Raw genomic sequence first — 13905 nt, forward strand, 5'->3', positions numbered from 1 at the left:
TATTATATTATACACTTTATATTATAATCACATTGCACTTGCCTAAAGTTGTAGGTGTAATCTGCCGATTGTCCTGCAGGTGACCGCATAAATCGGTCTTCTTACGATGCACTGAGGCTTTACGATTACTCCAGAGCACTCGCAGATCTACGATGATTTTCAAGTGCTACTTAAGTTACGATGCTTTTGGGAAACAGACCGTAATATTAAGATCAGTCGTACGATCGTTTTACGAACTTCTTAGGCTTACAAAGCTTTTGGGAAACGCAGCCCTGGAATTTTACCCAGAAGAAGAACGCGATGCGCGGCTTGATTCAGCTAAAGATATCATTTAATAATATATAATCACTAATACATAATTAATATATAATCAGACTAAAGTGTCAAAGCTGCCCACGCATGTGAAACAAATATTAAAGCATAAGCTCATTTTATCAATACATTTTATTTTTGTTAATCTCTTTACATTTATTTGTGGATCATAATGTATTTATTTGGAATTATGCAACGATTCTACCCCCATATGAGACCCTCTACCCCTGTTATTACAACTCATGCGCACTCGCGCTTCAAAACACACAACGCATGTTTTAAATCGCGGATTTAATTGCGATTCAAAAATCACACTAAGGATATTGCAATTCATAATTAATGTTGGTAGGCTATATCGTGCAGCCCTAGACTGAACTGTGTGAGTGTGCGAGTCATTGAAACGCAAATTTAGCTGCAGCCAAGTGACTTTGTGCGACCCACCTTGTTCCACTCTGCGACCCACAGTTTGAAAACCCCTGTTTTAGAACATTGATTTTGAAACTTGTGAATCCATTAGAATCGTTAGAAGACAGAATCGTGATCCATATATGAATAGATTTTTACGTGCACCTCTAGTTTTCTCTTCTTCTTCTCTAAAGCAGCGCAGCATGGCCTCGCCCCCTTTGCTGCCTTTTCCCGAGGGCAGGGTTTATCTGGGTTTGTGATGTCACAAACCCGGGAAGTAACTTCTTGTATTCCCTACCAGCCATTTTTTTAGGCATTAAACTGACAGAAATTAAAAGACGATATCTCCGTTTGCATTGAACTTTCAGCTTCGTAACTTTGCAGATATTTTTTATGCTCAAACAGCCACTTTACACACTAACTAACATTAAAAAAGTGGAATCGCAATCAACCACCCCTTTAAACAAATGTCAGTTTCTAAAATACCCCGGTCTTTATTTCAGTGTCAAGGGTCCTTTTTGAGACCAGCAACCCACACTCAATCAAGCACTCACCTGTAGTTTGGTGTTGAGGGCCTGTAATTTAGCACAGTTCTCTTGCAGAGAGATGGAGTGGCGCTGCAGGGCATCCAACTGCTCTCTGAGCTGAGCACAGGCTGACTGAGACTGAGTCAGCTGAGACAGCAACACCTCCCGCTCTCGCTGCAGCACTGCATTCTGGGATACAACCAGAGGCACAGAGTTCAGCATACAAGTTGATATCCATTCATTTAGAATGTAATCAGAATCCCTGGATGGCGTTAATGATGTTTAAATAAAAACATACGTGAGGTTGCCTTGCGGGGCCCAAAATGTAATAACATTTCAGTGTGTGTTTTGCATTTTATCTCACCTCCCTTTCCGTATTTATCAGTCTTTGACTCGACGCCTCCTGGCTGCCAGTGCCAGCCTCTGCCATTGTGTGTGGTTGTTTGTTCCTTGTGTTTTCAGAGTCTTCTGCTGCATAGATAGAGTCTGTAGGCCCAAAGCTCTGGTTGTGGTTAACCTTATGTACAATATTGACAGTGGCCTCCTGGGGGCTTCCTGACAGCCGTGGAGACTGTCTGTTTGATTCACAACCCTCGATTCTCTGTGTGTGTGAGTCAGGAGGTGAAAAAGCAACCTCTGGAGATGACCGCTGCTGTTGTGTAGCTGCCATTTCAAGCTTGGTCTGCAGCTCTTCAAGTGTTCGGTTCAGCTGCGCGATTTGATTGGATAACTCTCGGGAATGGGCACTCTCATTAGCCAGATCCTGGTTGTGAGTGAGATATTAAAGTTAGACAATTGCTGTACCTTACTAGCTTTATCCAGAACCAACCACCTGACTCTATAGGAAAACCTGAGCAATAACAGCTTTCATTAATCTCACAAAGATGCATTTTCAGCACAGTTGTCCAAGGAGGGGAAATCTAATTGCGCTGAGGATTTTCAGATAAAAAAGCAACTAGAAAACAATTATCTGGTTGAAAGGAAATATTAAAAGAGGCCCATTTTGCAAGATCTCAGCTCAGTGGGACCTCGAGGCAAACATAATTGCAGAAATATGGTGTACTGAAGCGCTATAGTAATTGCTTTTATCATTCAGATCTTGCAAACAAACACGTTGAATACTGCACACAGACCTTTGTTAGAGAGTCAATCTGGACCTTCCTCTCAGCATTGAGTGTACCGAGCTGCAGATTCTCCTTCTGCAGCTCCTCAAACTGGGCAGATGTCTCTTTGAGCTGAGAAATCTCCTGACACATGCGTCTGTGGGCATATGACAGATGTAGTGAGTGATACACATAATATTCTTATGCCATACTATTTATTTCATAAGATCAGAAATAAGGACTTTGACAAAGGGTTCTGTGTGAATTAAAGAGTTCACAAAATGAAAATATATTAATTAAATACTCATCATTGTGTTGTTCCATTTGTTATTCCACAAAAAGATAAAAAACACCAAAAAAGGCATCATAAAAGTTTCATAAAGGTGGTCCATACAACTTGCGCACTATTTTCCAAGTTTTCTGAAGCAATATGATGTGTGAGCAACACAGATAAGAACTAATGCTGTTAGAGATTTGAAAGCTGCAGTGGAAAATTATCAGTAGTGAATAACTACTTGAACTTAGGTCAAAATTATATATTGCGCACAAGTCATGTAAACTACATTCATTGTGTTTGGTAATTTTTGGAGCTTGTTAGAACAAGGTCACTATGATATGACAAGACATGACATTCATCGAAAAAGTGGTAAGATTTTTCAAATAAATCTCTTATGCTAACCAATGCTGCATTTATTTGTTTAAAAATACAGTACAAATAGTAATATTGTGAACGGTTTTCTATTTTAATATATTTTACAATGTAATTTATTCATGTGATGGCAAAGCTGAAATTTCAGGAGTCATTACTTCAGTCTTCGGTGTCACATGATCCTTCAGAAATGTTTCTAATATGCTGTTTTGGTGCTAAAGAAACATTTATTTTTATTATCAATGTTCAAAATAGTTGTGCTGATTAATATTTTGTGGAAACTAATATATATATTTTTATATATTTGACAAACATAAAGTTAAAAAGAACAGCATTTATTTCAAATATTTTTTTTTGTAACAGTGTAAAAGTTTTTAATATCATGACATGAAAGTGAGTAAATAATGAGTGCTAAGGTCCTTTTGCCTGTACTTATGTCTGTACCTGTTTTGTGCCTCTAGGCTGCAGGCTCGTTGGTTGCCATGCTCTAGAGCAGATGTTGTGCTTTCCAGTTGCTGTCTAAGTCTGATCATTTCTCGCTCTCGTTGTCGTAGCTCACGCCGTTGACTGTCCAACTCTGCCTGACACGACTCCTTCTCTTGCTCCAGTCGCATGACTTCAAGAAGCGCTTCTTCCCGTCCTCGAGTCAAAGACTCCATCTCCACGCCAGATTCTCGCAGTTCAGCTTGTAGCTCCTCTTCATGCCGCCTGGCAGACTCTAAGGTCCGTCCCAGTCTTTCAAAGTCTGCCTTAAGGTTTTGGTTGGTCAGCTCCAACTGATCACCCTGTAAAAAATTGTTTGCTTAGTTCAGTCAACAAATAGAAAACACTCACTTTTCTTCAGATTTGAAAGAATAGTTGACCTAAAAATTAACGTTCTGTCATAATTTACTTGATGCTTGTATCTCTATATGCTGTTAATACTCATTGAAATACACAAGGAAAGTCAAAGTCAAAGTCAAAGAAAAGCCTTTACTGTCACTTCAGATCAATTTAATGCCTCTTTGCTGACTAAAAGTATTAATTTCTCTCAAAGCAAAAATCTTACTGACATAAAAATAATCTATAAGGCTTTTGAAGCTTGTATATGGATTTAATTTGAAATTTAAATGGTTTTGCAATGAAAATCTTTCCTTTCAGCACAACTCTCAAATCAACATATATAAAGTTGGCATGTCATGTTCAGTCATGAGACAAGAACCAATGGCATTACTGACATTAAACATGGCATGAGACATCATGATACTCCAAAGTTTGAATATGCAAATGAGAATTAAGAGATGTAAATTTATAATTAACATTTTGGTCTGTTCCTCACACAGATCTATATAATATAGCTCATATGGACTAACATATTCATATGAACTACTTTTATGGTGTTTTTAAATCTTTTGGGGGCTTGACAACTTTAGTTCTCATTCACTTTAACTGTATGTATTTTCCTTTGCTTTCCACAAAAGAAAGCATGCGAGTTTGGACAACATGAGGGTGAGTAAATGATAACAGAACTTCAAATTTTCTGTGAACTACCACTTTCAAGACCAATTATCATCTATTGATGTCTAATTACTGTTACCCATGCTGATTCTCTGCCCATTGTGTTTTTTGATATCTACTCATTGTTACAGCATAATTTTAATGTAGGCACCATTAATCTCAATATTTCCCCAGCCATGTAATCCATATCTTGTAGTACAGCAAAAGGGTGAACAATTAACCCGCTTCACCTTGCGTACTGCAGCCCTGAGCGAGTCTACGGTGCCTCTGAGTGTCTCTCTCTCCCTCTCCAAGGCTGCCCTTTCTCCCTCTAACTGAGCAATCACTGTGGCCTGCATCTTCTGAAACTCCACCTGACTGCGCAGATGCATCAGTTCCTCCTCCTGCTGCATAGACTCACCCTGCAGCACCTGACAGATAAACATATTAAGTGGTTATTTAGCAGACGCTTTTATCCAAAGCATATCAAAGTGAAGCGCTGTGCTTAAAGGCACAATAGTGATGATTCAAAGGCTGTGCCTTGAGGAACTCAGGCTGGCATCTCTTCAATTGCAATCCCAGTTCATTATGCCATATGATACAATGGAAAACGTGGGAAAAGTCATCACTGTGAGAAATAGTGCTTGTTTTACACGGGTCTAGTATTCATATTGAATTTCTTTCTTAATTGCTAGTGGCAGGGAGTTGCGTTTTTACTTGGTGAGTCATTGCCGTTATCGACTGGACCGTTATCTGGCTGGATGTTGAAGGAGTTTGTGCAATGATGTAGTAATTAGGTTTTTCTGTGTCATAGCTTGATGGTTCATTACCTCTATTTGTTTCCTAGCCTCCATGAGGCTCTCTGCTGCCTTCTTCAGCCGCTGATTCTCAGCCTCCAGGAAAACTAGCTTATGTTCGGCCTCCAAAACCTTCTTACTCTGCTCTGCCAGTTTGGAGCGCAAATCCTGGGCTAAAGTGGTCTGTCTGTCAGCCTCTTCCAGGGCCTGCTGAAGCTGGTTATGCAGGGCGAGGGCGTCCTGGGAGAATTTATCTTCTTCTGTCTTCTGGACTTCAGTGCTGTACGTCTGAGATGCCTCTTCTGTGATATCTTTCTTCCTTTCAATTTCTTTCTCACCCTCAGCCTCTCCTCTCTCTTTGGTGTTCATTTCATCTATAACCTTCTTTTTTCTCTCGCTGAGGATTACTACGCTCCCCTCTCCCCCCTCTCCATCTTCTCTCAGGGCTTTTATCACGCCTTCTTTTCCATCGTGTTTCTCTCTTCTTGTGTCATATCCCTCGCATTCCCCTCTTGGGATTATTGGCTTTTTCCCTTCCTTTCCCTTTGAGGCTGCTCTCTCTTCCTCTAGGTCTTTCCGTTGCTGTTTTGTCCTCAGCTCTTCGAGATTTATCTTCAAGCTGGTATTTTCATTCTTCAGGCACGCCATCTGACAGTTGAAAGAGAAATGACAGGGCCTGATTCAAAGAGTTGAGACGAGGACAAAATGACAGTAGACAAAACGCTTAGAATAACTGTCTTTAAATCCATCTTAAGTGCCTCACCTCCTTGAGGGTGCTTTGAAGCTTTTGTGAGAGTTGGTCCATGCGTCTCTGGAGCTCTTCAGTCATGTCAGGGGAGATGGCCTGCTGAGACTGCAAGAGAGACGGGAACATGGGAAACCTGAGAATTTACAAGAATCAATTTGTAGCCCGAGGATTAAAATGTTGAAGCATCCACTGGCCTCTCGTTCAGCTTGCAGGAGCTCCAGTCGTCTCCTCAGTTCAGCGTTCTCATTTTCAGCTCCCAGAAGCCTCAGAGAGGAAGCCTCGTTTACCTCCTCACTGAGAGGCTTCAGATCTAAATGACAGTAAGAGTTAGTAACATGTTATTCCTTATTGTTCCTTTACAACGAGGCAAAATGTCACTCTCCAAAACCTTCATCCTCTCTGTTAGAATGAGCTGCCAACCTCCACCTGAACAGCTGAGACCACTGCAACTTTCAAGAAGCAGCTGAGCACACCTTATTCTTGAGCACTTAACCACCCCACACCCTTAAACCGATGCACTTACCCACTCTCACACATATTAAAAAACTTTTCTTCTCTGCATTTCTCCTCTTCTCTTGCTCGCTTTCTAATCCAGTTGTCAAATAAACCTGGCATTGTATATTACGAATATTGTTGGCTCCTTGACAAACTGCTTTTATTCCTCTTTTTATAAATCACTTTGGACAAAAGCATCTGCTAAATGCATAAATGCAAATGTTATTAAATGGATAGTTCACCCCAAAATAAAAAAATCTGTCAATTTACTCACCCTCATGTCATTACAAACCCATTAAGACTTTGGTTAATCTTTGAAACGTAAATTAAGATATTTTTAATGAAATCTTACAGCTTTATGTTCCTCCATTGAAAGTTCAGGTAAATAAAATTTAGAAAAGTGTCATAAAGGTGTTGCAAAATGAATCCATATGAGTTGAATCTTAATCTAGTCTTATGGAGAGATATCATATTCTAGGTTTCGTTTACTTGTACTTTCAGTTGAGAGACAGAAACCTCTCAGGTTTCATTAAAATACCTTTGACCAAAGTCTTATGGGTTTGGAATGACATGAGGATGAGTAAATGATCACAGAGTTTTCATTTTTGGGTGAACTATTCCTCTAAGGATTAGTTTACTCAAAAATGAAATTTCTGTTGTCAACTCATGAGAAGCAGGGCAGGATGTTTCTTCTTCTCTTTACCACACAATGATAATATGGAAGAACATTGTCAAGCTTCAAAAAAGATGAAAAAATCAACATAAAAGTGTTATTTATAAAAATCTTTCAAGCTTAGCACTGTCTGCTCCCCTTCATTTTCATTGTATGGAAAAGAGCATCCAGAACAATGCTAATCTTTTCCTTTTGTGCTTTACAGAATAAATAAACAAAATACAGGTTTGGAAAGACATGGGTGTGAGTGAACGTTGACAGAATTTTAATTTCTGTGTGAAAGATCCTTTAAGATTGAGTGCTTGTGATAGGGTGAAATGTAAATGTATGCATAAATGTCTATTCTTCAACACGACAGCTTGATCTGCATATACATGATTGATTTACATATGCATGAAGTCATGAAATCAGACGTCTGCCGTTGGCAGCTGAGTCATAATATCAAATATCATAATATCAAATCATACATAAAACCTACCAATCTCAGGCATGTAAATTTCCTGAACCTCCTCGTCTGACTCTAGCTCTGATTGGAGGAAATGCTGATGAGTCACATTTTGACTGACACCGACAGAATGAACCTGACGCTTGAGATCCACCTGCAGACTCATATTCATCTCCAACAGCTCGTCTACCCTCTGTCTCTCAACATCTCGCTCCTACATGAATGCAATTATATAACCATAAAGCGTTATGAATATACATCATACATTTTAGAAGAATGCAATTCTTTCATCTAACTTTCATACATTTTAAAGTAAATTTTAGAAGTTTTCTTACAACCCAACATAATTAATCAAACTTGAGCTCCAGTCAAATGGAAGCATGGAAATTAAACACCATGAGTTCATAAAGTCATTCATACACTCTCCATATCCACAAGCTTCTGCCTGAGAAGAAGATTTTCCTTCTCCAGTTCCCGCAGAGCAGTGCAACGCGCTCGAGAGTCAGCCAGCTGCTCATCCAGAAGCGCCTTGTTCTCTTGCAGCGAGGCGCAGTACTGCTGCTGCTCCTGTAGGGCCAGAGAAAATGACTGTTCAAGAAATCATTCACTAACTTTCATGCTGTTCCAAACCCAAACCTGACTTACTTTCTTCTCTGATATTTTTGCAGAATCTTCACACTGCTAACCAGAGACTCTATATGCATCATGTTTTATGACTGATAACAACTTTTTTTAAAGCTTTTATTCTACAAATTTAATAATGTCATTACTAATTATCCAATAATTATCTAATTTAATATTATTTCCAGATGAAAGCACTCCTCTTTTTTAATCCAAATGCAAATAACACACTACCATTCAAAAGTTTAAGATCAGTAAGTTGAAAAAAACAAATTTAAAAATGTTTACTTTATTTTTTTAAATACTTTTAAATGCTGTTTTTTGGACTTTCTATTTATCAAAGAATCTTGAAAATAAGCTATCACAGTTTCCACAAAAATATTACGTAGCACAATTGATTTTTTTTTTGACAATGATAATAATAAGAAATCTTGAGCATGAAATCAACATATCAGAATGATTTCTGAAATATCATGTGACTGAAGACTGGAGTGATGGCTGCTGATAGTTCAGCTTTGCCATGACAGAAATAAATTACATTGTAATATATATTACAATAGAAAACAGTTATTTTAAATTGTTATATTCACAATGTTACTATTTTTATTGTATTTTGATCAAATAAATGTGTTATAAATAGTAGTGTCATGCAGGTTTCCTTTTGTGTTCAACTGAAGAAAGTGAGTCTTATGGTTTTGGAATGACATGAGGGTCAATAAATGACAGAATTTTTTATTCAGAGACCTATTCCTTTAAATTTAATTTACCTTTAGTTTTCTTTTCTTGCAACTTTCAGTTCTCACAGCTGATCATTTGCCAGAATACAAGTAGCACAAAATATTACTCCATTTCCAAATTATAGCCCTCCACTTTGTCATTCCTAATTGCAAAGCATGATGATTCAGCGTAATGTATATCGCCACCTCTACCTTCAGCTGTGTGCGGTACAGCTCCATGCTGCGGAGCCGATGTGTGCAGTTTTTCAGCTCCGCCTGCAGTTGTTCTACTCTGGCTGCACGCTCACGCTGACAGTCCAGTTCATCCTTCAGACCCCGACTCACACGCGCTTCCACCTGCAACGCTCGGTTCTGAGCCAACCAAACATAAGATGGTATGTCAGTGTCCAGTGTCCATACACATTTAATATACAGTACTTTTATTTAGTAATTATACAGTGTCTATAATCAGTACAGTGAGCTCACTTCCTTCTGTAGTTTCTTCATTTCTTCCTCCATAGTTTGCATTTCTTGCTTGCAATCCAGTAGTTGATCACCTTTATCCTCCCTTTAAGACATTTTCATGTGTAAATACTTTTAAAGGTGAAGTGTGTAATTTCTCTGCCACTAGTGTAACATAACGAAATTATAAAAATAATGACTGTTAAACCAATGTTATGTCAGGCTACTTGTGAAGTCCAAACAAAAAAGTACGGTCTTGATATTTTAACATTGAAAATGTCAGACTGCTAAAATCACACACGTTACTTTTCATAATTATAATAATAACGGTGACTTGAATAAAATGAAGGTTTGAGGTCAGAAAGATTGTTTTTATTGTTTTTGAAACTATTATGCTCTTGAAAGTCTCTTCTGCTCAACAAGTCTGCATTTATTTGATCACAAATACAGTAATATTGTATATTGTCCACAAATAAAGCATCATGTATGCATTAGCAAATGAACTCACAGTTCCTGTTTGAGTCGGCGCAGTTTAGCTTTGCTGTCTGCCAGCTGCACAGCCAGTCCTTCAGGAAGTCCATCTCCAAACCCACTCGACGTGGTTATATGGGCTGTAGATGATTCCTGTTCCTGACAAAGCTCGGCTATCCTCTGAAAATCAAACAGAGAAACCAAAGCTGAAGAATTTTCTGAACACAACTGTGAATGATATCTAGCCTCACCTACTGTACTTGCACCTGAAAATGTCAGACTGCTAAAATAAATTCTTCTCTCACCTCCAAGTGTGTGTCTCGATGGGCTAGCAGGTTCTGGATCTGTTTGGCCATGGAGCAGAATAGAGTCTGCAGCTCGGCTCCATTCAGCCCACACATGTCTCCAAACTCCAAAGGAAGCACTGCGTTCGGGTCCTGGGTCACCTGGAGCAGGGTGGATGACAGGGTTAGTTGCACACTACACAAATGGGCTTTAGTTTGAAATTACGTTCAGGATATGTTCAAATACACTGACCTCCTGTATGCAAAGTGCAAGCTCTGCTTGTGTATCAATGTCCAAGCACTGAATCTGCTGAATGAATGTTTCTTTCCTTTCACACTGGTGACAATGAGTCATAGGAACAGAGAGAAATGAATCACACACTGCAAGCATCAATATGTTTACATTAGTAACAATTCACTCTAATCAATTTACAGAGCTGAAACTGTCCATTAAAGATATTAAAAGTGTTTACAGTGTTTAGTTACCTGTACTGCACAGCCTAGCAATAACAGTAGCAGTCGTCTGAGCTCTGCAACAGCGCCCTCTATTGACAAGGAAACCAACATAACACCAACGCAGCATATTTACTTAAAAATGTGGACTTTTGTAACGTTTCTGTTTATTTAATAATAATTAGAGAGAAATGTTTTCCTTTTTTCAAATGACAGGACCGCACCTGTCAGGGGATCTCGACCTAAAACAGCAACATTTGGTAGCGGCATCAGCACCAGCTGCTGTAGGATCTCCTTAAAGAGAAACGCGCGTGAAAGAAAGAAATGACAAGCATTAAAACCTCATTGGTGCTCTGCTGTCATCCCAGACAATGCACAGAAGAAACTTATTCATATGCAATCATGGCCAAAAGAAAACAAGCATGATTGTGGAAAATAGGCTTATTAATCTGCTGCAACTGACATCTTATTCAGTATGACTAATGATCTTGTTATTGCACTAATTTTGTAATGCTTTGAAAAACGACTTACTGTATACTGTGGCAGTACCATGGTACAGTGATATATAGAATGGCATTTATTGATTACCAAATTTATATACAGTGTTATTTACACAATTCCAAAAAGAACCAATCGTGGTACTTTTTATAAGTGTATGTAGAAGTTCGCCATCACTGTAAAATGTTACATTCTTGTAAAAAAAAACGTAATTATTTAAGTAATGATTTAAATAATTACGTTTTTTTACAAGAATGTAACATTATGTTTTTTATTTGGGTATTTGACATGTCCTGTGGTGTTTTATTGTTTTCATTTTTAATAATTCTATGAATTGTTTTTGCAAATTATATTAACTATAGTGAAGGCAAAAAGTTGAGCAAACATGGTGAAATAGTTTTAAAAAATGTCACAAGTTATATGCAGTATTATTTTAGTATTAATAGTATTATTTCTAATATTTATGAATATTTTGAATTTAGCTTTTATTTTTATTTTTTCAATTTTCATTTTAATTCTAGTTTTAAGTTTTAGTTTATATATATATATATATATATATATTTCTGTTTAGCCTTAATTTACTTTTAATTCAGTTTTAGTCATTTTAGTACTTAAACTTATTTTATTTCAGTTAGCTGCCAAGGCAACATTTCTGATTTTTTGTTTTGTTTAAGGTTTTCATCTACACTCTCATATATGAAGGTGTACCTTTTGAAAGGGTACTGCCCCAGTGACAGCGTGTGTATCTTTTTTTCTGAGTATAATACTTGCATTTTATTCCAGCCTTATTTCAATGAATGAAAAGGATTTTTAATAGTTTTAGTTAACAGTACTGTTTAGTAAACACAATAACTGTGTTTAGTAATCAACACTGGTTGCTTCATGTAAGATTCCTCTTATGCTTTCACAGAAATGTATGCATCACCTGCCTATATTTAGTGTAATTTAGTTTAATCAGATAGTTTCCTCAAAGAAATCCAACTACTGTGCAGTCATCAAGCACACTTCATTTATTGTTTTTTACTACCATTTATTTTTTGCTTTCATTTTAATTTTAAAATGTCCAGAACACAAAATACATTGTCGTTTCCAAATGCTTTGTGTGAAAATAAAAGCACAAAAAACATGTCCACATTTAAAACAAGAAGTGAAACCACAGAAACCTAAAAAAAAACAAAAACATGGCTAACGTGTTCCACAGCTACAGGGTCAGTTCATACTGTTCAGTGAGTTAGCGGATTCATTCATTCATACACTATTTACCTGATCTTTACCATCAGGTGCTGGCAGCATTTATATTTTAGTCAGGGCAATATTATGTATTTGTGGAATGTACATGCAAAGATATTTCTCATGTTTACACAGCGATTTGACTGATGCTTTAATTCAATACCTGATAGTATGATCTCAAGTGTCGATTGAGGATGGAAAAGTTCTGCACCCTGAGAATTTTGTCGTCACCCACATTGTGGTAGATTTGTTCTGCCTTTGGATTGGGATCACTGATTAAAGAAACCAAACAAACAACAAACATGTCGGCATTAGCTGAGTCACTGCTGAACTACCATCAATGAATCGTCAGCTTTTTTATTCAAGCTACATTATTCAAAACAAAACAGATTACTTAAATTTTTTAGACTTTCACTTTTTGAGTCTGTCTTACATGATCCTCATGACCTCATTGAGGTATACTCCATTGGTAAGCTTCAGGTACTGCCTCACGGCATTCTGGGAGTTGGAGTTTACTTCCATATATTCCTGAGAGAGTGATCCATTCTCCTCCTCATCAACAATACCCTCAAATAGATGAACCTTGCAGACAATGAAAACAATGCCCTGCTCCCATCAAGATGCATAATAAAAACTGATATCTGAATATAACAGAGCTGTTCTCTGTTGTGAAAGCTTTATTATTCCTGTTTCCTATCTACATGAAGTTTGATAAAGTTATTGGGCGGTTGTCCAAATCCTCTTAAGTAAATTGAAGGTTTCATTTTGACTCTAAATTCTAAAGAAATCATTGAGATATTTGAAGATAACCCTCGCTGTTTAAAACAGCTCTGTTTCAAACCATGGTGGCTGTTTTTAGCTGGTCCAAGTTGGTCATTAGCTGCAAAAACCAGACTGCAAACTTATTACACTCTTAGCTTTGTTTTGGAACATGTTAGCTGGTTTGGTTCAAGTTGATAGACCATCTTGGACCAACAACTAGCTGGCCAAACGTTGTTTGTCCAAGATGGTCTATCAACTTGGACCAAACCAGCGAGTTTTCAGCAGAGAACAGCATAAATGTTGACCATTTTTTAATTTGTTAATGTTCAGATTTAACTGTACGTAACATTAATTGATCAAGAATAACTTCTGAACATTGTTTACAGTTGCAGAATAGCCTACGTCTGAACTGGTTTGTAAAGTTTACCAAACTTTTTATCGAACAAAATGAAGATTATCAAAGAACTTTTAATTTTTTATGCTTACCACCTACCCATGTAACAAGTGCACTTCCCATAAATTCTTCTAACATGTCCGTAACGTCTACGTCCATCTTCATGTACAGTACCTTTATTCCTCAAAACACAACGGATTATGTAAATAATAGACTTTGACGAGAACACTCATGGTTACCGTAATTCTCTTGACAATAAACTGTCAAGATAAAACTGTTTAACTGTTAACATATTTGCTTTCTGTGCCTTTCCCTTCCTTCATGAGTCACACTTCGAAACCACACCGGAATCTAGAGTTGCATTGCATTAGATCTGTTCCCCTC

The 13905-nt window shown here is 37.6% G+C and overlaps 1 protein-coding gene across 2 annotated transcripts in view; it reads right to left on the bottom strand.

The window, feature by feature from the left end:
• Nucleotides 1-13905, bottom strand: part of LOC107601506 (girdin-like) — a 25556-nt gene extending 11651 nt beyond the window's left edge. The window contains exons 1-20 of one of the 2 annotated variants that reach the window (XM_016293725.1): nucleotides 13621-13905; nucleotides 12799-12947; nucleotides 12529-12637; nucleotides 10862-10931; nucleotides 10671-10729; nucleotides 10438-10521; nucleotides 10206-10346; nucleotides 9938-10080; nucleotides 9454-9535; nucleotides 9181-9339; nucleotides 8051-8197; nucleotides 7664-7844; nucleotides 6212-6327; nucleotides 6033-6122; nucleotides 5303-5917; nucleotides 4724-4903; nucleotides 3441-3781; nucleotides 2378-2504; nucleotides 1609-2007; nucleotides 1272-1433 (exon numbers count right to left, since the gene is read on the bottom strand). In XM_016293725.1, the coding sequence (XP_016149211.1) occupies nucleotides 1272-1433; nucleotides 1609-2007; nucleotides 2378-2504; nucleotides 3441-3781; nucleotides 4724-4903; nucleotides 5303-5917; nucleotides 6033-6122; nucleotides 6212-6327; nucleotides 7664-7844; nucleotides 8051-8197; nucleotides 9181-9339; nucleotides 9454-9535; nucleotides 9938-10080; nucleotides 10206-10346; nucleotides 10438-10521; nucleotides 10671-10729; nucleotides 10862-10931; nucleotides 12529-12637; nucleotides 12799-12947; nucleotides 13621-13686 (3420 nt within the window). In that variant the 5' untranslated portion in view covers nucleotides 13687-13905. Of the gene's footprint in view, nucleotides 1-1271; nucleotides 1434-1608; nucleotides 2008-2377; nucleotides 2505-3440; nucleotides 3782-4723; nucleotides 4904-5302; nucleotides 5918-6032; nucleotides 6123-6211; nucleotides 6328-7663; nucleotides 7845-8050; nucleotides 8198-9180; nucleotides 9340-9453; nucleotides 9536-9937; nucleotides 10081-10205; nucleotides 10347-10437; nucleotides 10522-10670; nucleotides 10730-10861; nucleotides 10932-12528; nucleotides 12638-12798; nucleotides 12972-13620 lie in introns of both variants that reach the window. The other variant, XM_016293724.1, reaches the window with a different exon arrangement.

This window comes from Sinocyclocheilus grahami, unplaced genomic scaffold (assembly GCF_001515645.1).
Source record: "Sinocyclocheilus grahami isolate Dianchi unplaced genomic scaffold, SAMN03320097.WGS_v1.1 scaffold306.1, whole genome shotgun sequence".
Taxonomy (NCBI): Eukaryota; Metazoa; Chordata; class Actinopteri; order Cypriniformes; family Cyprinidae; genus Sinocyclocheilus; species Sinocyclocheilus grahami.